Raw genomic sequence first — 19160 nt, 5'->3', positions numbered from 1 at the left:
ACATGATAGAGGGGCTAATATACTACACAACGACTAAAATGCTTTTTTTTAATTTTGCTATTATTTGAAATGAATTAAATAAATGATATATAAACAGGCGGCTGTTTTGTGTATATTACCGACCCAGGTAACACGAGCAAAAACTGAGTGATCGATCGCGATTACGTTTTTAAAAGAACGATTTGAATTTCAAACAATTGTTAACTGAATCAAATTAAATTAATTGTTTAAATATCAATTGAATAAACTATAATTCCCTTATTTCAACTACTATAATTTTCTTCAATCTTCTAATGAATTAAAATGTTCATGATTTTCGATGATTCACTTTTTTAATCAATCAATGTTCCAACCTAGAACAAGAATAATTTATAATTTGTTTCTAAGTAAAAGTTCCAATGTAAATAATTAACCGTTTAATAGTACTTTTTATATAATACTTATTCTTAATCATACGTACACATTTGTGCCAGTTACGATTATAAAATTACACAAATGCTTATAAAATTATACAAACTCTTTAACTATTAATATAAAATAAAATAATTCACATACGGTTTTTTCTCGTTATGATTTTGATTCGCACAAACGATTAGTGTTCCGCTTTGAGATTTTTAATGTACATTATATTTATACATGTGGCGTCACCACGTCCGGCTTGCCCAGAACGAAATGCTCCTTTCTTTTCCTCCCCGATCTTCTTTATCTATAGATCCGTCCCCAACTAAGTTTGTAGACATTACAAAAATATCAATTAATAACCTTAATAATATTTCAGATAGTCTACTCGTTTTTTGTTACCATATGTACCATATGCTGGTTCTGTAGATAAAGAAGAGCATGAGGGAAAAGAATGGAGCATTTCGTTCTGGGCCCACCGTAAATGGTGACGCCACATGTGTTCATATATATATATCTATTGAAAATTTCAAAATGAAACATTAACTGTTTGTGCGAATCGTGAGCAAATTAACAAAGAAGCGTGTGTGAATTACTATTTTGTATTAATTGTTAAAGATTTTGTATAATTTTAAGAGCGTTTTTGTGATTTTATAATTGTAAGAATAAGTATTATACAAAGTATACTATTAAATGGTTAATTATTTACATTACAACTCTTACTTAGAAACAAATTATAAATTATTTTTGCACTATTTTTGAATATTAATCCATTAAAAAAAGTTACAGAAAGTTACATTACATACAATTGATTAAAAAAGTCTAACATCTTGAAAAATTTAATCGACTAGGTTCAATGGAGAGTATTATAGTAGATAATTATTCATTCAATTAATGTTTAAACAATTAATTTAATTTTATCCCATCAACAATAAAATACTAACGTCAGTTAATCACAAATTAATAATTTTTTTAATCATAGATGAATGATACATTAGATCCCATTAGTCCATCTTGTGATCTAAATTCACAAGCTGAAGTATCATATTTATTTGGAAGAGACCCTAGCATCTTGGCCTATGGACAAAGACCATATATTTCAGAAGATACAAAAAAGAATTTGATGTCTGTTTATGATATCGAAGAATGTAACTCTATAGAAGAGACAAATTCAGAGTCAAAGAGTTTTCAGACTATTAAAGTCTATTTACGATTGAAACCATTTCCCAAACAGATGAAATTAACACAGGAGCTAGAGCAGTCATATAAAATTCTGAATTCCACTACACTGCTGACAAAACTCCCTACTCTGGATAATACTAGTAGTTTTTTGAAAAGATCTAATAGTAATGATATTGTACAAAGAAAATTTACATTTACTCGTACATTCGGACCAGAGATTAATCAATTGGAACTGTTTGAACAAGCTGTTAAACAGCAAATGGTAGATTTTTTAGCTGGTCAGAATTCAACTATCATGACTTATGGTAAAGATATAAGATATCTTATAAATATTGTTTATATTTCAAGAAATGAAACCAACATCTTGATTACTTCTATTATTGATTATTACACAAGTATTATAACTTTTATAGGCACAACAAGTTCAGGAAAATCATTTACTCTACAAGGGAGTATTACGTCTCCTGGTATTATACCCAGATGCTTAGAATTTGTTTTCTCTAATATTACTTCAAAACCGTCTCCTCCTTACAAACCAGTGAATCATTGTGATGTTGTTAGTTTGGGTCCTCTCGAACGTGCTCAAGAATTAGAAATGAAAACGAAATTGCTAACGTTTGCTTCGATGGATAAACAACACTATATTAATGCTTACACAGAAATGCAAAATTTATTACAAGAGGAGTCACCAATCAGACCAAGTCAATGCATTGACGCACATTACTCAGTTTGGGTGTCTTTTGCAGAAATTTATAATGAAATTGTCTACGATCTTTTGTCGAATGAGACTCAGAAAAGGAGAACTCCGTTGAAATTAGTTACTGATACACAAGGTACAGCTTTTATCAAAGGACTGAAAACTGTATGTGTCAATTCTGGTTCCGAGGCTTACCAGGTTTTAATGGCTGGTCAGTATAATTTAAAAGTAGCTGCAACAGCTCTAAATGCAAGAAGTTCTAGATCACATTGCATATTTACTATCAAATTATTGAAGTATTATGTTGAGAATGAACCAAATGCTGTTGAAGTTAGCACGTAAGCAATAGTATTTCTTATTAAATATAATGTTTAGCTAAGAGTATATCTAATAATTTTTATAAATATTACAGATTTGCTTTCTGCGATTTGGCTGGTTCGGAACGCTTGAAAAAAACATTGAATATTGGGGATAGATTGAAAGAAGCACAAAATATCAATACAAGTCTGTTGGTATTAGGAAAATGTTTAAAAACAATTCATGACGGGCAGCTATTTAAACAAAAACTGGAACATGTTGGTCCATTCAGGGAGTCAAAACTAACAAGACTGTTTCAAAAAGCACTTTCTGGTAGAGAACGTATGGCATTGATAGTGAATATCAATCCTTTACCAAATTTGTATACAGAAACACGAAATGTTTTGAATTTTGCTGCTATTGCAAAGAAAATAGTTTTAGAACAGAAACAAAAAGTACATAAGAAAAAGTCGAGATTTTCACAAATAGTTAGAGAAAGTATAAAAACAGCAATTGATTGGGATACTACAGAATTAGAAAGTGAAGGTACAGCATTTTTAAAAATTGCTTATATGTTTCCAATTGATTTATACTTTTACATATCTTGGCAGAGTTGCATAATGGTGGAGATAATCATGCTATACCTGATTATGTTCACGTTGAAGATTACGATGAGTTACTTTGTGAAAATAAAAATCTAAAAGACGAAATAAAATTATTGAAAAGTTCTGCATTAAGTCGCGATCTAGAGATTCGTCAAGAAATGGCGGATACTTATACGGCTATGATGAAAAACCTTGAAACTGAATGGAAGTATGTTACTAGTTTTAACAATTCATCGAGAATAATTTGTCTTGTTAAGTTGTATAATTCATTAGTATAATCATTGTATTTTAAAAATTACACCATCAATTGTGATCCAGGAGTCATATAAACGATGTAGAGGAACGACATGAAGATATTCTTCAATGGTCTGTGAAACAAATTGAAGATTTCTATAAACAAAGATTGGATGAACTTAACTGTGACAAGAGAAAACGTTCGTCTATTCTAGACGACAATGCTGATGACAGAAAAAACATTGAAGAGTTGGAGATTCAAAACTCACAATTAACATCAAAGCTTGTGCTACTTAAAAGTAACGTGAAGCAAGTTAAAGAATCGAATCAAACTTTGGCAATCGAAAAGAATAAGTTATCTTTCGAACTAGACTTAATAAAAAAAGATTTGAACAATATGAAAGATTTGTTGAGTGCAGCTCAGAAAGATGTTTGTACTGGTGAAGAGGCAACATGTTACATAGAAGAATTAAAGTCTCAACTGTTTGCTAAAGAGGATCAAGTGAAGGTGCATACATGATTATTTATTATTTTTTATGATTGTAAACAAATACTCCATTTTATATTCTATTGACGTTATTTCAGAAATTAAAACTATTTTTAAATGAAGCAAAGGAAGAGTATATTACTATTACTACGGAAATAAGGGAGAAAGAATATACTATTAAGGAGCAGGAAGTAGAATTATTAGAAAAGCAGGAGACAATAGATGACTTAGAAGCTGATCTTGTAAATATTAATATTTGCCTCACAAAGGAGTGTAAAGAAAAAGAGGCATTAGATGAAGAATTAGAAAATCAAAATAAGAAATTGCTGGATTACGAGCGCAAAATGCAAAATATGCTCCAGATAATAAATAAATTGGGATGTGAGAAATTAGAACTATTAAATGAAGAGCAAATGTTGAAAAAAGCAGTTTTGATTAAAGATTCCACTCAAGACTCAACATGTAAAAATGATGTATGCCAAATTTTAACTTTATATAATATATAAATAATTTTATGAATCAAAACTTACATTGTAAATTGTTACATAATAGGTTTCAGAAACATCTCATGATTCTCCAAAAGATGACGAACATCAAGAGATTATTATCAAAAAAGAAATTTCTATCGATTACAAGGTAGAATCGTTAGATAAGTCTACTGAGCCTGGTAACTATGACCGAAAAACAGGTAGGTATAAGATCTTGATTTATGGTGTTTAACAACAATAGTTATCATACAATTAATTGTCAATTTAATAGGAAATGAAGAGGTTGATCTCCAAATGAGAGAAAAGACACTTGCTGTAGAAATAGAGAATTCTACTCTAAAAGAGAAATTAACTCAAAGTAAGACCGAGATACAGAGCCTGAGAGACGAACTAGATTTAGCTAAAGTGAAATTGAAGGTTATATCTGATCAAATAAGCAATTTGCAAATGAATAGCAGAAATACTAAACTTGGGATTGAAGGTTCTGTTGAATGCAAAAGTCAAGTGAATGAAAATGAAATTCAAAGTGATTGCAGTCAACCTATTAGAAAAGAAGAAGATACTCAAACAAGTTTTAGTGGCGAATTTGATGAATGTGAACTTATTTTGAACGAATTATCCAAACTAATGGTAAAATACGATGATACGAAATCACTTCTTATGGAAAAGTGTCAAGTATGTAGATTAATAGAAATATATTCATATCAGTTTTTAGCAGATTTCTAATAGGACCACTATACAATTTAAGGTGTTGGTTGAGTCTAAGCAAGAAGTATCATCTTTGACGCAAAAACTAGAAAGTCTGACAGAAGAAAATATAGCAAATAAGCTTGTTTTAGAAGAATATAAAAACTCGATTGAATTGTTGAAAAAGCAGCTGTCTCAAGGTGTGGATGATGAAATGCATCATCAAGAATTATTAGAAGATAGTGATCATTCTAAGGCTACACTAGATATAAAGATTGGGGATTATGAGCGACTTATTAATGAAGTTGAAAAAGAACTTGTACATACTAAGCATGATCATAATCAATGCATGGAAGTATGTAGTATTTCATAATCTTACAATTGGTATCACAAATTTTAACCGCTTCTTTAACATTTATTCTGCAATTACAGAAATTAAATACTTTACAAGCTAATTTCGACAATCTCATTTCAAAGGTAAGTATAGGTTTAAACATAAAATCGTTTATGCACACATATTTAATGATTACGATTTCAGTGCAAAGATGAACATATAGAAAGTATAAGTCAATTGGAGATTGATCTGCATACAGCAATAGAGAAAAGTGATATGAAGACAAAGGTATTTGGATGTAATAGGACAATAAAAACGATAAAAATTAATGAATCACTAAATCTTAGCTAAAAGATTGTCGATTAATGTTAGAACTCGTGAGAAACGATTTAGTTAAAAGGTTAATATTATAACTAAGTGAAGAAGGATCGCAATATTTTTGGATAAGCATTTATTTATTCGGGCTTTTATGCACCAAAAGATCGTCCAAATTTGTGTTGATTTTATTTCAAAGTATATTCTAAATTTTGTAATAGCATTTGAATTGAGAAAACTTTTGTTTTATGAAATTAGGAAAGAGATCATTTTCTTTATCTAAGAATTTGTAATTCTTTAAAACGTTTTGTCGTTAACATAGAATAAATTATTTAAAACGTGATAATTTATTCTGTCACACTATATTCTTGTTTCCAGTGCTTAGACGTACATGCTGCGAAAATCATAGAACTGGAACACAAACTTGATACCGTAACGGAATTTCAGCAAGAAATTGAAGAATTAAATAAGTTAGAAATATGTCAAGATGAGAAAGAATATCTGCAAAAGTTGTTGGATGAAAATAATGATAAACTCTTGGATTTTGAGGATTGTTTGGAAAGTGCGAAAGATATAGAACAGGAAAAAGATGCTGAAATAATGTCGCTTCAACAAGGTCGGATATACAATTTGTTATTGTATAAAGCATTACAAATATTACTTCCGTAGTGAAGAAAAACAAAATTCGTCATGCTTCCAGAAGTAAAGTCGCTACTTAAAAAAACGGATCTTGCTGACAGAGACGGCAAGCTGATGCAGGCAGAGATAAAAAATACAATAAAAGAATTGGCAGATACAAAAAATAAACTTTCTCAAAATGAGAAATATATTGAAAACTTAGAGTCACAGGTTGAAGCAAACGAACAGAATGCTAAAATTTTGGATCTTCTCCAACAAAGTGCTCAAGAAAGGCAAACAGAAAATGACAGGTTACGGAACATGAATCAAGAACTAAAAAATAGTTTGAATGAGAAGGAACGGGAGATGGAAGCATTTATGAAAAACAGAGATGAGATGGTCACCAAATATGAGGCGCTAGTAAGGAATCAACAAGAGGAATTAGAGAAACAAAAACAAGTAGCACTTCCTTACTAAATTGTTTAATGAAGTTGAAGGCTTAGGAACAAATTGTTCATTATGATACTTCTTTTATAGGCAACTGTGCATCATTCTAAAGAAAAAGTCTATTGTGAAAACGCTTCAGAGGATGAAGTGATAACAAAAGAACGTAGGACATGGCGGCCACCAAGGAAATATTCTCCTACATCAGATGTATCCGTCATCGAGCTACCTAATTCAGGGACCAAGTATAAACTTAAACACGTTATTGTATAGATTAGACTAGATGAGAAAGTTTTGATATTCTTTTATTTATCTCTAGGGTCCATTTTATTTATTTTGTAAACATACCTATACTAGATTTTCATTTTTATTACTACTTGCTCGTTTTGATCTTCCATCACCTTGCCGTTCTTCTTCTTAACAGAATGAATCAAAAAGGGCAAATAACACTGTCCGACAAAATCAAACTTTTTTTCTGGGTTTCTATAGCCATTATGAAATTCTTGTAGAGCTTCACTCCCTGAACAAGAATCCGAAAACCGAATTGCTCCATCACCCTCAGTTTTTTAAATAAACGAACTTTTGTACAAACCCAAAATTTTCGACAAAAATGAGGTATTGCATGAAAAGTATAAACGTTAGAAGGTTCTAATTGGTGTTAAAATATAAAGGAGAGTTTCCCGAATGTAGTGGCATGCAATTTATTAATTGTTTTTAATCCTAAATAGCAATAAATTAATGTGAAAGTTTAAAAAAGTGTCGACGTGAGCAGTTTCTGCGCAATATTTTTGTATTTTTACGAAAAGTTTTTTGTTCAGCACGAAAACTCTACCCAGGATCGGATTCTGTAGACATTTTTGAAGAAGGAACGGCCCGGTAAAAGTGTCGGAACGATGTACATTTCGAGTGGATCGAGAAAATGTTCGTCGGCAACATGTGCACGACGTTTTGCCGCCATGTCCTTCGCTGCTCGCTTCTCTCTGTCCGGCAGGGTCGAAGCTATGCGTAATCAACACCGATGGAGGGATCCAATGGGGCACCCACTTTTCGTAAATAATATTTGAATTTTTTTTAGTATTTTAATGTTTTGTTTTTTTTTACATATTTCTGTGAATAATAATAACCAAACTGTGATATATTTCACACAAAAAATCACACCAGAGTATTTGGAGTTGGTAACGAAAGTATTCTAACACTAGCATAATTTTGACTTCTACGCCATATAAGTAAATAAATATTTAAATATATATTTAACGATATGTTTCAAGAAATTTAACGTTTTGAAAATGATTATTTATTATTTTTTTTTATTTATATATTTTTTTATTTTTATAATTTAAATATAAATTATCGTTATAATTTTAATGATAAATGTATACATGATATACTTGTAATTCGAACAAATTCAGAATAAAATGAATATTTTTTGTTCATTATTTTTCTTTTATTATTTCTCCATTTTTAATTTATGATTCACAGTTTGGCGATTATTATCCATAAAAATATGTAAAAGAAGACAGCACATTGAAGTACTAAAAAAAAATGGCACGCCCCACACGCTAAGTGGGTGCCCCATTGGATCCCTCCATCGGTGTTGATTACCCATAGCTTCGGCCCTGTCGGACAGAGAGAAGCGTGCAGCGAAGCACAAGGCGGCAAAACGTCGTGTACATGTTGCCGACGAACATTTTCTCGATCCACTCGAAATGTACATCGTTCCGACACTTTTACCGGGCCGTTCCTTCTTCAAAAATGTCTACAGAATCCGATCCTGCGTAGAGTTTTCGTGCTGAACAAAAAACTTTTCGTAAAAATACAAAAATATTGCGCAGAAACTGCTCACGTCGACACTTTTTTAAACTTTGACATCAATTTGTTGCTATTTAGGACCAGAAACAATTAATAAATTGCATGCCACTATATTCGGGAAACTCTCCTCTATCTTTTAACAACAATTAGAACTTTCTAACGTTTGTACTTTTCATGCAATATCTCATTTTTGTCGAAAATTTTGGGTTCTTACAAAAGTTCGTTTATTTAAAAAACTGAGGGTGATGGAGCAATTCGGTTTTCGGATTCTTGTTCAGGGAGTGAAGCTCTACAAGAATTTCATAGTGGCTATAGAAACCCAAAAATCGTGTCGGACAGTGTAATTATAAGAAAATGCTTCGTTTTATTATTGAAAATCCATGGGCCCTTTGCACTGTAGTTCGAACAATAAAATTGAGTATTGTAAAATGTTATTGCTTAATTTTAGACCGACTGGTAAACTTACTGTGCTTCCACCTCCTATTGTATCTCTTTCGGAGAGAAGACAAAATACTCGTAAAAAGAAATTATATGTAGCAGAAGATGAATCTTTTCATGATATTGAACCAGTCAAGGTAATGTTGTGTAAAATAATTTTAATAATTCTATAGATTATTAATATTTCTTTATTTTTTTTAGTGTGCAGTAACAGATAAACCTACGGAAGTGAAAATTCGCAGTTTAAGATCTAGGCGAAAATGATAAATTGTATATCGATTAAGAATGAGTTATCATAACTGATCACTATTAAAAATAAAGGAACGGAGTAATTACAGCTCCGATATTTTTATGTAAAAAATTACGTTACAATGCAAGATATGCAATCTGTAAGAATTCTTTTTTATTATCTGTAATTTAAGGCATACTGTGAGATGAATAATTAAAACCAGTATTTTTGTATCGTTAAGTTATTGTCTATATTAAAATAGTATATTTTTTTAAGTACCGCATGGCTTTTGTTGTTTATTCTACTAAGTTCTGGAGTGACTTTAACCAGTGACGTTGTAACTTCAGCTTCGTGGCGTTACTTGAAAAGTTTATGCACAAAAAAGTACAGCATCAACAGTTACCATATAATTAATACGTTACAAAATTATTAATGATCAGTAGAACAACTTACTGTCTAAAGCCTACACCACCTACACTATCTCGAAATATATGGGTTATATAGATTATATAGATTTTATTCATTGGTCTAAATACTTGATTAGAAGTTTATAAAATTATCTGAAATAGCGCTAATTATGAATTTATTTATTTACGACGTTTTTCGAGTTTTACAAAATTTTTGCTTTCCAGTTAAAAGCAGACGTAAATATGAACATTAAAGTAACAAGAAAATGTCACTCTTTGCTACCATCAAGAACGAATCTTTGATACATTTCAAGAATTTTCTAAATCCGCAAGGGCGAATCCTTGGGCGAATGCCGACCATTTTCTGCATCAATTTCTCTCGGACATTTGGAAAATGTGTTTCTTCTTCCTTTTATATAACTCTAAAATTGGCGGAGAATCCGCAGACAGCTTCTGACCCGTGAAATCAGATTAGGGTAATTGCTAGTCATCGGTATAATCATTTGCTTGCAACATACCCCACGTGGGAGGTTTGTGGAAGATTTTGGGGAGCGTGCAGACTTTACAATTTTTATTTCTATAAAAGATCATTTTTTTTCAAATGAGATTGTTTAGAGGCGAAATTTAATTCTATTTCATTTGTGTATGTTGATAGTAGTATTTTACAAGTTTGTATAAAAACGAAACCAAGAGAGTAGTTTCGTAAGCAACAGATAATTTCGCAATTATCGAAGTTATGAACGAAACTAGGAATATAATGAAACATTGTTTGTGGGTCTTTGGGTAACATAGAAAATGGTATTTTACTATCGCATCGACATTATCATTTCTGGAATGAATTTGAGACCTTGAAAAGGGCTGTTATTATTAAATACAAGTGCCTGTGTAACACAGGAGGTTGTTGTTGCTTCTATGGTTCGATCGTAGCCCGTAATTCTGGAGTTTGAACCTCGTGCCATACTTTAATGTTCAGCCAAAATCCCATCACCACCCCCATCCTACGCAGATGGTGGCCCGTACCTTGACTATGTTCAACCATTGCGATGACGACGGAGCAAATCGGTCGAGAAGGCCCCACCTAGAACCACTTGACCTAGCAAGCCCGAGGCATAGTTCGAAATTATTCGAATTGTTCCAAATAAATATTACAATAATATAATTGTCCGAATAAATTCTTGTCTGTCGAATATTTTATTAGGATAATGATTACTTATTGTCCCAACAAATTATTCCATCCACTTATTCAAACAATTTGTTCCATCTATTTATTCAAGGAAGCTATTCTGTCCATTTATCCGAACAAACTATTCCGGTATTGTCTATTCGGTTGAATCATAAATAATTTTCGTTTCCTTTTTTATCAGATATCTGTTTTGTCTTTTCTTTTATTTATTTCCTTCCGTTTTTCTTTTTTATTATTTCATTTATTTTGAACCTTTGTCTATTTAGTGAAAGCAAAAAACTCGTTCGACCCGGTGGGTGGATATACTCGATGAGAAAGTGTGAATCGCGCAGTATTTTTGCGCTCGAGGGTCTCGTTTGCGGATATGTAAATTGCCAGATGCTCTGGCAACAGCCGTGTCTAGATATTGACGGATGTTTCTACTTAATGTAAATATTGACTTTGCCATCGTATAGCACCTTAACATCTTATAGCACCTTAACATCGTATAGCCATCGTTTCAAAATCGCGGTAGAAATTCAAATGCAATCCGCGGCTCTTTTTCATTTCACCGTTCCCATGGTCTGGACCAGAAACGGAGAGAGAAATGTTAAACGAAATTTCGATTGCACAAAGTGCCGTGTGTTTTCTCTCTTTCCTTTTTGTCTCTGTAAATAACCCAGCCGCTATATAGGTCAAACTACTATTACATGAGTTGCTTTTTGAATTCACGTGAAACCGAGGACAGCGGAGGATTGAAGGAGACAGGGCCAAAGCCCATGGCGTGCCACGAAGTCGATCGAAGTTTCTCCATAACAAATACAGCGGGCAGATATCGTCGCTTCGGTTTGGCGGATCTTTTTACAAAGCATTCTTTCTCCGAGAAATGATAAAGAATGATCACGCAATCGTCGGATCTATTAACTTGAATGATACGAAATATGTGATCCCGGCGTTTTGGGATTCTCCTGTTCGTCATTCGTATCGGCCCACTTTTCGCCTCATTCCGTCGCGATTTAAATACGAACAGTCCAAATTTAAATCTCCGCGCTTCGTGATTAATTATTTTCATAAGAACTGCGCTCTCTCTCTCTCTCTCTCTCTCTCTCTCTTGGCGCATCTGATATTTAAGGTATTCTATTATTATCGGGTCTTAATCATTTCTTCAACGTTGGGAGGATGTTGCGAGTTGACTGGCCGAATGATCCGGATTTTTTGACTGTCTGGATAATCCGGATATTTGAGTATTCGGAGTACATATATAGTCGTAGAATAATTCGATTAGTTAAAAATATCCCGATAATTCGGATAAATCGGACAATAATAAAAGAGAAAGTACGCAGAACTATGGCTTTAACTTAAATCCATTACTATGTTACACTTTAGAGACTAAAAATAAGCCTTAAATAAAAAGAATATTTTTTGAAGACAAGAATATAACGGGGGTTATGTTGTAATATAGTACGGGTTATGTTGTTGAATAAAATTTATACGGTTATATATCTGCGTAAAGATGTAATTATGTAAATCCAAACGATATCCAGACATCCGGATATTTACGAGAAATAGTAGTTACTAATTATGGCCACAGCACTGTTAAAATATATGTGAGACTTGAATTGTATTTGATAGTTTGCAAAATTTCTATTTGAATTCAAAAAGTTGTTGGCGGAAAAGGATATTATAAACAAAGAAAAAATATTTTTTCCAGAGTTAGCAGGTCGATATCTCCTGCACTATTTTCATTATAGGAACAGTATTACCAACAGATGGTGAAGATTGTGACATGTTTGTGTAAGGTATTTCATGCAAACGAACACGAGTGTCATCAGTGTATGTATATAATTTTTCTCATCAGAAGATCAAGAGCATTTTACAAGATTTACTTGTATTGTAGCACAGAGTTATGTTGGATCCGACAGTAACGTCATCTGTCTTTGAAATTTTTGAAAATTTTTATTTTACATAAAATTAAATAAAGAACCAGAATATACACCAGCTAGTGATACTTAAAAAAATGGGAACATAAAAACGTTGACATAACCTTGAAATTATAAATTCTTTACAATTGTGAGATCTCTGCAGACCTTTCTGCTTCCTCCTGACCCTAAACTCAATCAATTCCAAATCAGTTGAGGCCAATTTCCTTGATAGCATGTGTCAAAACCAAAACTATTTTCAAAACGTCAAGCTTCCACTTAAAAATCTTAATGTCACTTTCGTAGTGTGCTTGACATTAATGTCTCATTCTTCGAAATATTTGAACGAGTTAATTTCGTTGTTGTTGTCGAACAAACAAAAATAATTTTAAAGCTTTCATATTTAAAATTTGTTGCATAAATCTTCACATTGAAACAAAAAATTGACGTTATTGTATTATGAAATCAATTATAGAAAGTCAAGAATACTGAAGGATACTTAATTTCTATACAAAACAGTTCATTGATAGATTTTTGAAAATATCTTAGAGATGATGGTTATTTTGAAAGAATGTACTTTGTATATCATATATCGCTTAAGACAACATATTTAATCATTAATTCATTATAATTACAACCGTATTAAAAAGATTCATATTTTCTTACAATGTACATGCCTCTTTCGCATCTTCACAATTTCTTTCTCATTCTGACACAATATCAAATTACTTGCTCCTAACTAGAGTGTGGGATAGTACTACTACTCAGCTTACACATACTTGCTGAAATAGATAATGATACCAAAGCTTCTTCGGGGGAGGGGGGGGCAATAGTATGTTTATTTTCCGGGAATTTGCATCAGCTATGTTCAGAAGTGACATGCCAACATTCTTTTTAGCAGTCACATCGACTTCTTTTTCATACGCCGGAAATTTAACTATATCCAAGTTAACAGAGATAACTGCCGCGGGTAAAATTGTCTCACCAAATTTAATAATAATACACTAGAACTCCGTCTATTTGAATTAAGTTTGACCGACATACAACCCTGTATACCGACAAGAACGATGCTCCTATTATCCAACTCCAGTTGGATGTATATACTTGCACTTGTGTTGAAAGCAATTTGTAACAAAACCCAGTTATATAAAATTAAACTCCAATTATATGAATAAATGAACAACGAAAGAGGGAATAATCGCTTCATTCCTATTATCCGATAGATTCACTTATGCGAATATGCATAGAATACGGATACACATTTAATAATATCATCGTTTCTGGACCTAATAGCCGCGGCCCGAACTGTCTCGCCAAATTTATTTTTGGCATCAACACTGGCACCTTTATTTATCAGATATTTAACAACCTCTAAGTGATGAAACTTAACAGCTATGTGCAAAGCTGTCATGCCATCAATGTCTTCAGCATTAAAATCGGCCCTTTTTTCATTTATCAGAAATTTAACTATCTCCAAATTACCACACCTAGCAGCAGTGTGCAAAATTGTCATGCCATCAATGTCTTCAGCATTAAAATCGGCCCTTTTTTCATTTATCAGAAATTTAACTATCTCCAAATTACCATACATAGCAACAGTGTGCAAAATTGTCTTTCCATTATTGTCTTTGGCATTAAAATCGGTCCCTTTTTCATTTATCAGAAATTTAACTATCTCCAAATTACCATACCTAGCAGGAGTGTGCAAAATTGTCATTCCATTATTGTCCTTGGCATTAAAATCGGCCCCTTTTTCATTTATAAGAAATTTAACTATCTCCAAATTACCATACTTAGCAGCCGTGTGCAAAACTGTCATGCCATTAATGTCTTTAGAACTAAAATTGGCCTCTTTTTCATTTATCAGAAATTTAACTATCTCCAAATTACCATACCTAGCAGCAGTGTGCAAAATTGTCATACCATTAATGTCTTTGGCATTAAAATCGGCCCCTTTTTCATTTATCAGAAATTTAACTATCTCCCACTTACCAAACTTAGCAGCCGTGTGCAAAACTGTCATGCCACTATTGTCTTCAACATTAAGAATGTTATATGGATTATCTAAATTATCTAAGACAAAACGGCCGATTCCTTTATTACTTTCCTTTGCTGCTACAAATAGAACGTCCTTATCATAATATTCCTCTTGTAGATGTATATTTGTCAGTTTCTCTTTTAGGAGTTTACTGTTTAAAAATATTCGTATAACTTGATAATCTGTCTTTACTAAAATCTCTTTTAATAAATATTCTTGTTTTTTTTATTTTGTTAGTATATACTGATTCCCTGCTTTCCATTTTGCTATCCAATTTACGAATACTTTAGCAGCAAAGTAGTCTCTAACAGTTGAGTGTATAAACTCAATATTGCTACCATCAGATCTGATAATACCAACTGATAGTAATGTATCTCTAAATGTTTTTAAAGATTGTTTTGGTGCAGATTTAAGGATGAAAGATTTAGTTAGAGATTTATGATAATTATCATAAGTTATTTTATCTTGTTCCTGTCTTAGTCGTTCTTTAAATTTTGCTTTTTGAAAATAAATACTATACTTTCTATCAACAAAATTTTCGTATAATTCCCATATGTCATTTCCCACATAACTAAAGTCAGGGCTTTGATCATTAATATCTCGCGTCCATTCTTTAAAATATCTCGTAGAGCCTTCTAACATTAAATAAAGCTGTAATGGTCTTCCAATGAGCTTCGATACATCGCCATTAAATACTTCGTGCATTTTACTTAAGAATGTCATGGTGTATGTTTGCACCCTCGTATTTTCTATTATTTCATCGCTATCGCCAAAGATACTTTGAAAATCATCATGACTTAAAATGTGACTTAGATGATTCTTTAAGTAATTTTTAATTAATTCGCTCGTTATTTCATCACCAATTGGTTCAAGCTTTATGGCAAATGTTGAAACTGCACTCTCTAAAATATGCTCACAATGGAGACGAGTAGTAATCCATAATTTAGCTTTAGTTTTATCTTTCAAACGTTGTAATAATGTGATAACTTTATCTCTATTCACTTCATCTAAAACTTCATCAAATCCATCAAATGTTATTAATAAAGGTATTCCAAAATCCTGCTTTACCAGCGCCATACCTAATAATCTTCTGGCAAAATCATTGCTTATACTTTTATCAACTTGTAATAAAAAATCTGTTATTTTTTGTACTATTTCTGTTGGAACATTAAAATCAATATCCCTTATTGCATCTAAATGATCTTTTAGATTGATTGTAATCAACCAATGCGATTTAATTATTGACTCTCTTGCGCCAGATTGTAATACATACTGTAACTCGTATAACTTAACCAAAGTAGTAGTTTTGCCAATTCCTGGATCACCAGCGATAATTACCATCTTATCGTCTTTAATTTCAATAATTAAAGCATCTTCTCCTATTAAAGGTTTAGAATTTCTATGGTCTTTACCTCTATATTTACTCAAATTCTTTAATGAACCATAAGTTTTACACCAAATAAGCTGTTCTTGTTCAAACTTAAGCAAATGAACTGTTTTGGCGTAATTTTGTACAACTAGTTCTTCAAAAATAGTTACCATATTATGTTGAGAATTTAGGAACTTAATCCTATGATCCCTATAATTTCTTTCAAATTCTATTTGTTCTCTGTTATCACCAAATTGAAGCCATCTTGTGGCCTCCTCTTTCCTTTTACCACCGATGATAAATATTTCAGAAAGCGTAGGACTTGCTAAGTGTTCTTTTACATTCTTCTCAATAATTACTTCATTATTAAATCTGTTACTTTTTAAGTAAAAGTCAGGGTTATAAATTTGTTCTAGCATGAATTTAGATGCACTACCTTCATGTTTTACATTAATCCAATAAATCTTTCTTTCCCGATTGTTCTGACATATTTGTTTAAAATCTTCTTTTTTAAATTGATCACCAGCTACTTGTATTCTATTGTCAATAGCTGTGTCAATATCTTGATTCAATACTGCTATTCGACTTTTGAGATCATTCACTTTTGGTATTTTGCTATTATCTATATCTGCATTTACTAGGTATTCAATTAACTTGTTCTCTTTGACTGTGCTAGGTATCCCACTAATAATGTAAATATCATTTGATTCTTCTGATAATAATTTATCAACCAAAGTTTTCATATTGACTTCGTCAACTAAGTCAGAATATGCTCCTTCTAAATCAGTTGTGCCTAATGGACTACTACCTATCTTGATTACTTTATTGACAATAAGTCCCTCTAACGTTTCGGCATCAATTACTTGTTTTGCATTTTTATCCCACTTACCAATTAATTTCTTCAAATTAATTTTTGCTCCTTGCAGTACTACTTCTCGTTCCAAGAGCTTCTGCTGTGATTCTTCAGTTAGGTCATTTAATGTGAATTTGCGGTCTGTTGCTTCTTTATAACATTTGTTGGTGAACACCCTTTTCATTTCATGAAATTCCTCTATTTTACTTTCTGGTATTATGAATACGACTTTTCTATCTGATTTTTCTTCTAAAAGTGTATTTAAAGCTTTTAAAACATCTGATAATCTTTCCTTATCTGAATCGTAGGGATATCTTATGCATAGCATTTTTCCTGCTGCAGAATAGTATAGGTGGTTGATTTTGTCTCCCTTCTCCATATAAGAATTAAATTTTAAAAAAAGACAATCTCGTATAGGATAATTTCTATTCTCAATTGTTAAGCTTTCATAAATACTTAAAATGCTTAACAACGTGTTCTCTGTTTTTAGAAGAAAAACTTGTTCGTTTGACCTTAGAAAGTTATCAAGATCAATAGGATTTTCAAAATGTATCTCATATTTTATTATATTGTTCATTTCTCCTAAATATTCATTAAGAACTTGTACACTATTCCTTGGCTTAATTAAAAAACTGTTTTCAATGAATTCCTTACATCGATATGCTATTCCTCCTTTTGCTTGATCGGTGTAGTACTCAAAAAGCGACTTGATTTCTTTATTTGTATTAAGCAACCATCTTCTTCCTTCATCATGATATCGTGCAAGTATATGTGGAATACTTACAATTAGTTCAGATTGCTGCTCATCCTCCGGATATGTAAATGCTCTTGCTAGAGTTATGAGCGGACTATCTTCAGTATTACTGTGCATCTCCTTAACTATATCTTTTGTATAATCTTTAATATTCGCCGTTATTGTTTCATTTTTATATAGGATATAGATTGCAAGATGCGTTAACTCTTGAGCTAAAGTACCCAATAGCTTATTTTCTTCTATCTTAGCTGCTAAGTAAATTCTACCGTCTTTATAATCAGTAGTTCCTTTTGTACTTTCTGAAGCAGTAGGATTAATATCGCTAATATTGTCATTATCAAAATCAAAAATTATGTCAAGACAATCTATATATTGTATCACTTTTAGAATTATTGAAACTTCAGGAATAGCATCCAAAGACCTATAAAGTTTCTCGATTAGCTCTTTGTCGACGGGTTTCTCTGATCTTGATTTTGATGTTAGGTAAAGAATATGTCCTTGATCAATTTGAGGAAATTTAGAAATCATTTCTGTTTTTAGAGTATCTTTTTCTCCTTGAGAGAGTTTATTTATGCATTCTTTTTCATCTTCATTTTTAAACATGAATCCAGCGGACTTAAGAAACGCAAAAATTTCGAATCTTTTTTTTTCAATAGCTGTAAACATTGCCGATTGACTTTCACTATTTAAGCAAAGCTTCGATTCGCTAATAGTATCCGTATAAACTTTAATATCCTCTAAATGGTTTTCTTTAATTTGTTCATGTAAAGAATTTCTCTTTCCAACAAATTCTTTAAATTCCTTCTGAACATTTCCTTCATTTAACACAGTTAGATCAAAGTGATTAGGAAAATCTGAATCAGCTTTTAATAATGCAAGTACAATATCAAATTGGTGATTTTCCCAAGCTAAATCTACAGCACTCTTTTTTAATTTATTATGACAATTGATATCAATTCCACATCGAATAAAAAAATCTACGTTATCTTTTTTTCCACTTTTAGCAGCTATTGATAGTAGTGTATTACCTTCTTCGTTAATTTGTTTTAACAATTTGAGTTGTTCTTCTGTAAGAGTAGTTTCTCTTAAAGGTAATTGGAGATTAATTACAGATGCTATATCTTTTACATTTCCATGTGCCGCGGCAACCGGTAATGGTAAATTTACTTTCTGATTGTCAGCAGCATCCATATTTATTGGTTGCCAAATTTGCTGCTGTGACTTAGTTCTATTTATATCACTATGCTGTTGAGTTTAATATGAATCAGTATCGCTACCATCTGCTAAATCTAATGCTGTTTTACCACCTAGTGCAGAAAGAAATTCAACTAAATTCTCATAATTTTTATCACGTGCAACATCTAAAACTGTTTTTCCTCGTGCATTTAGAGCATT

General features: G+C 31.8%; 3 protein-coding genes across 4 annotated transcripts; 1 reads left to right on the top strand and 2 right to left on the bottom strand.

Moving 5' to 3' along the window:
* Positions 1–861: 861 nt before the first annotated feature.
* Positions 862–9546, top strand: LOC117221693 (uncharacterized). Of its 2 annotated transcripts, XM_076528489.1 has the most exons (17): positions 877–1058; positions 1382–1886; positions 1995–2616; positions 2691–3121; positions 3187–3388; positions 3499–3922; positions 4000–4374; positions 4454–4589; positions 4661–5064; positions 5138–5431; positions 5509–5553; positions 5615–5698; positions 6104–6341; positions 6426–6802; positions 6881–7032; positions 9045–9171; positions 9236–9546. In XM_076528489.1, exons 2-17 carry the CDS (start codon positions 1382–1384, stop codon positions 9296–9298), a joined length of 4479 nt encoding a protein of 1492 aa, XP_076384604.1. In that variant the 5' UTR covers positions 877–1058; the 3' UTR covers positions 9299–9546. The 2 variants fall into 2 exon arrangements, with proteins under 2 accessions (XP_076384605.1, XP_076384604.1); XM_076528490.1 differs by lacking the exons at positions 9045–9171; positions 9236–9546 and adding an exon at positions 7606–7789 and having other exon boundaries at positions 862–1058.
* Positions 9547–13343: 3797 nt separating this feature from the next.
* LOC143263773 (uncharacterized) lies at positions 13344–14774 on the bottom strand. The gene has a single exon (XM_076528493.1). The coding sequence runs from the start codon at positions 14772–14774 to the stop codon at positions 13977–13979; it is 798 nt and encodes a 265-aa protein (XP_076384608.1). The 3' UTR covers positions 13344–13976.
* Positions 14775–14805: 31 nt separating this feature from the next.
* Positions 14806–19090, bottom strand: LOC117221755 (uncharacterized). Its single transcript, XM_076528491.1, has one exon. It carries the CDS (start codon positions 18954–18956, stop codon positions 15015–15017), a length of 3942 nt encoding a protein of 1313 aa, XP_076384606.1. The 5' UTR covers positions 18957–19090; the 3' UTR covers positions 14806–15014.
* Between the last annotated feature and the right edge of the window lie 70 nt (positions 19091–19160).

Source organism: Megalopta genalis, unplaced genomic scaffold (genome assembly GCF_051020955.1).
Source record: "Megalopta genalis isolate 19385.01 unplaced genomic scaffold, iyMegGena1_principal scaffold1521, whole genome shotgun sequence".
In the NCBI taxonomy this organism is placed as follows: domain Eukaryota; kingdom Metazoa; phylum Arthropoda; class Insecta; order Hymenoptera; family Halictidae; genus Megalopta; species Megalopta genalis.
The sequence above is the reverse complement of the archived record's forward strand: the minus strand, read 5'-3'. Positions and strand labels throughout refer to the sequence as shown.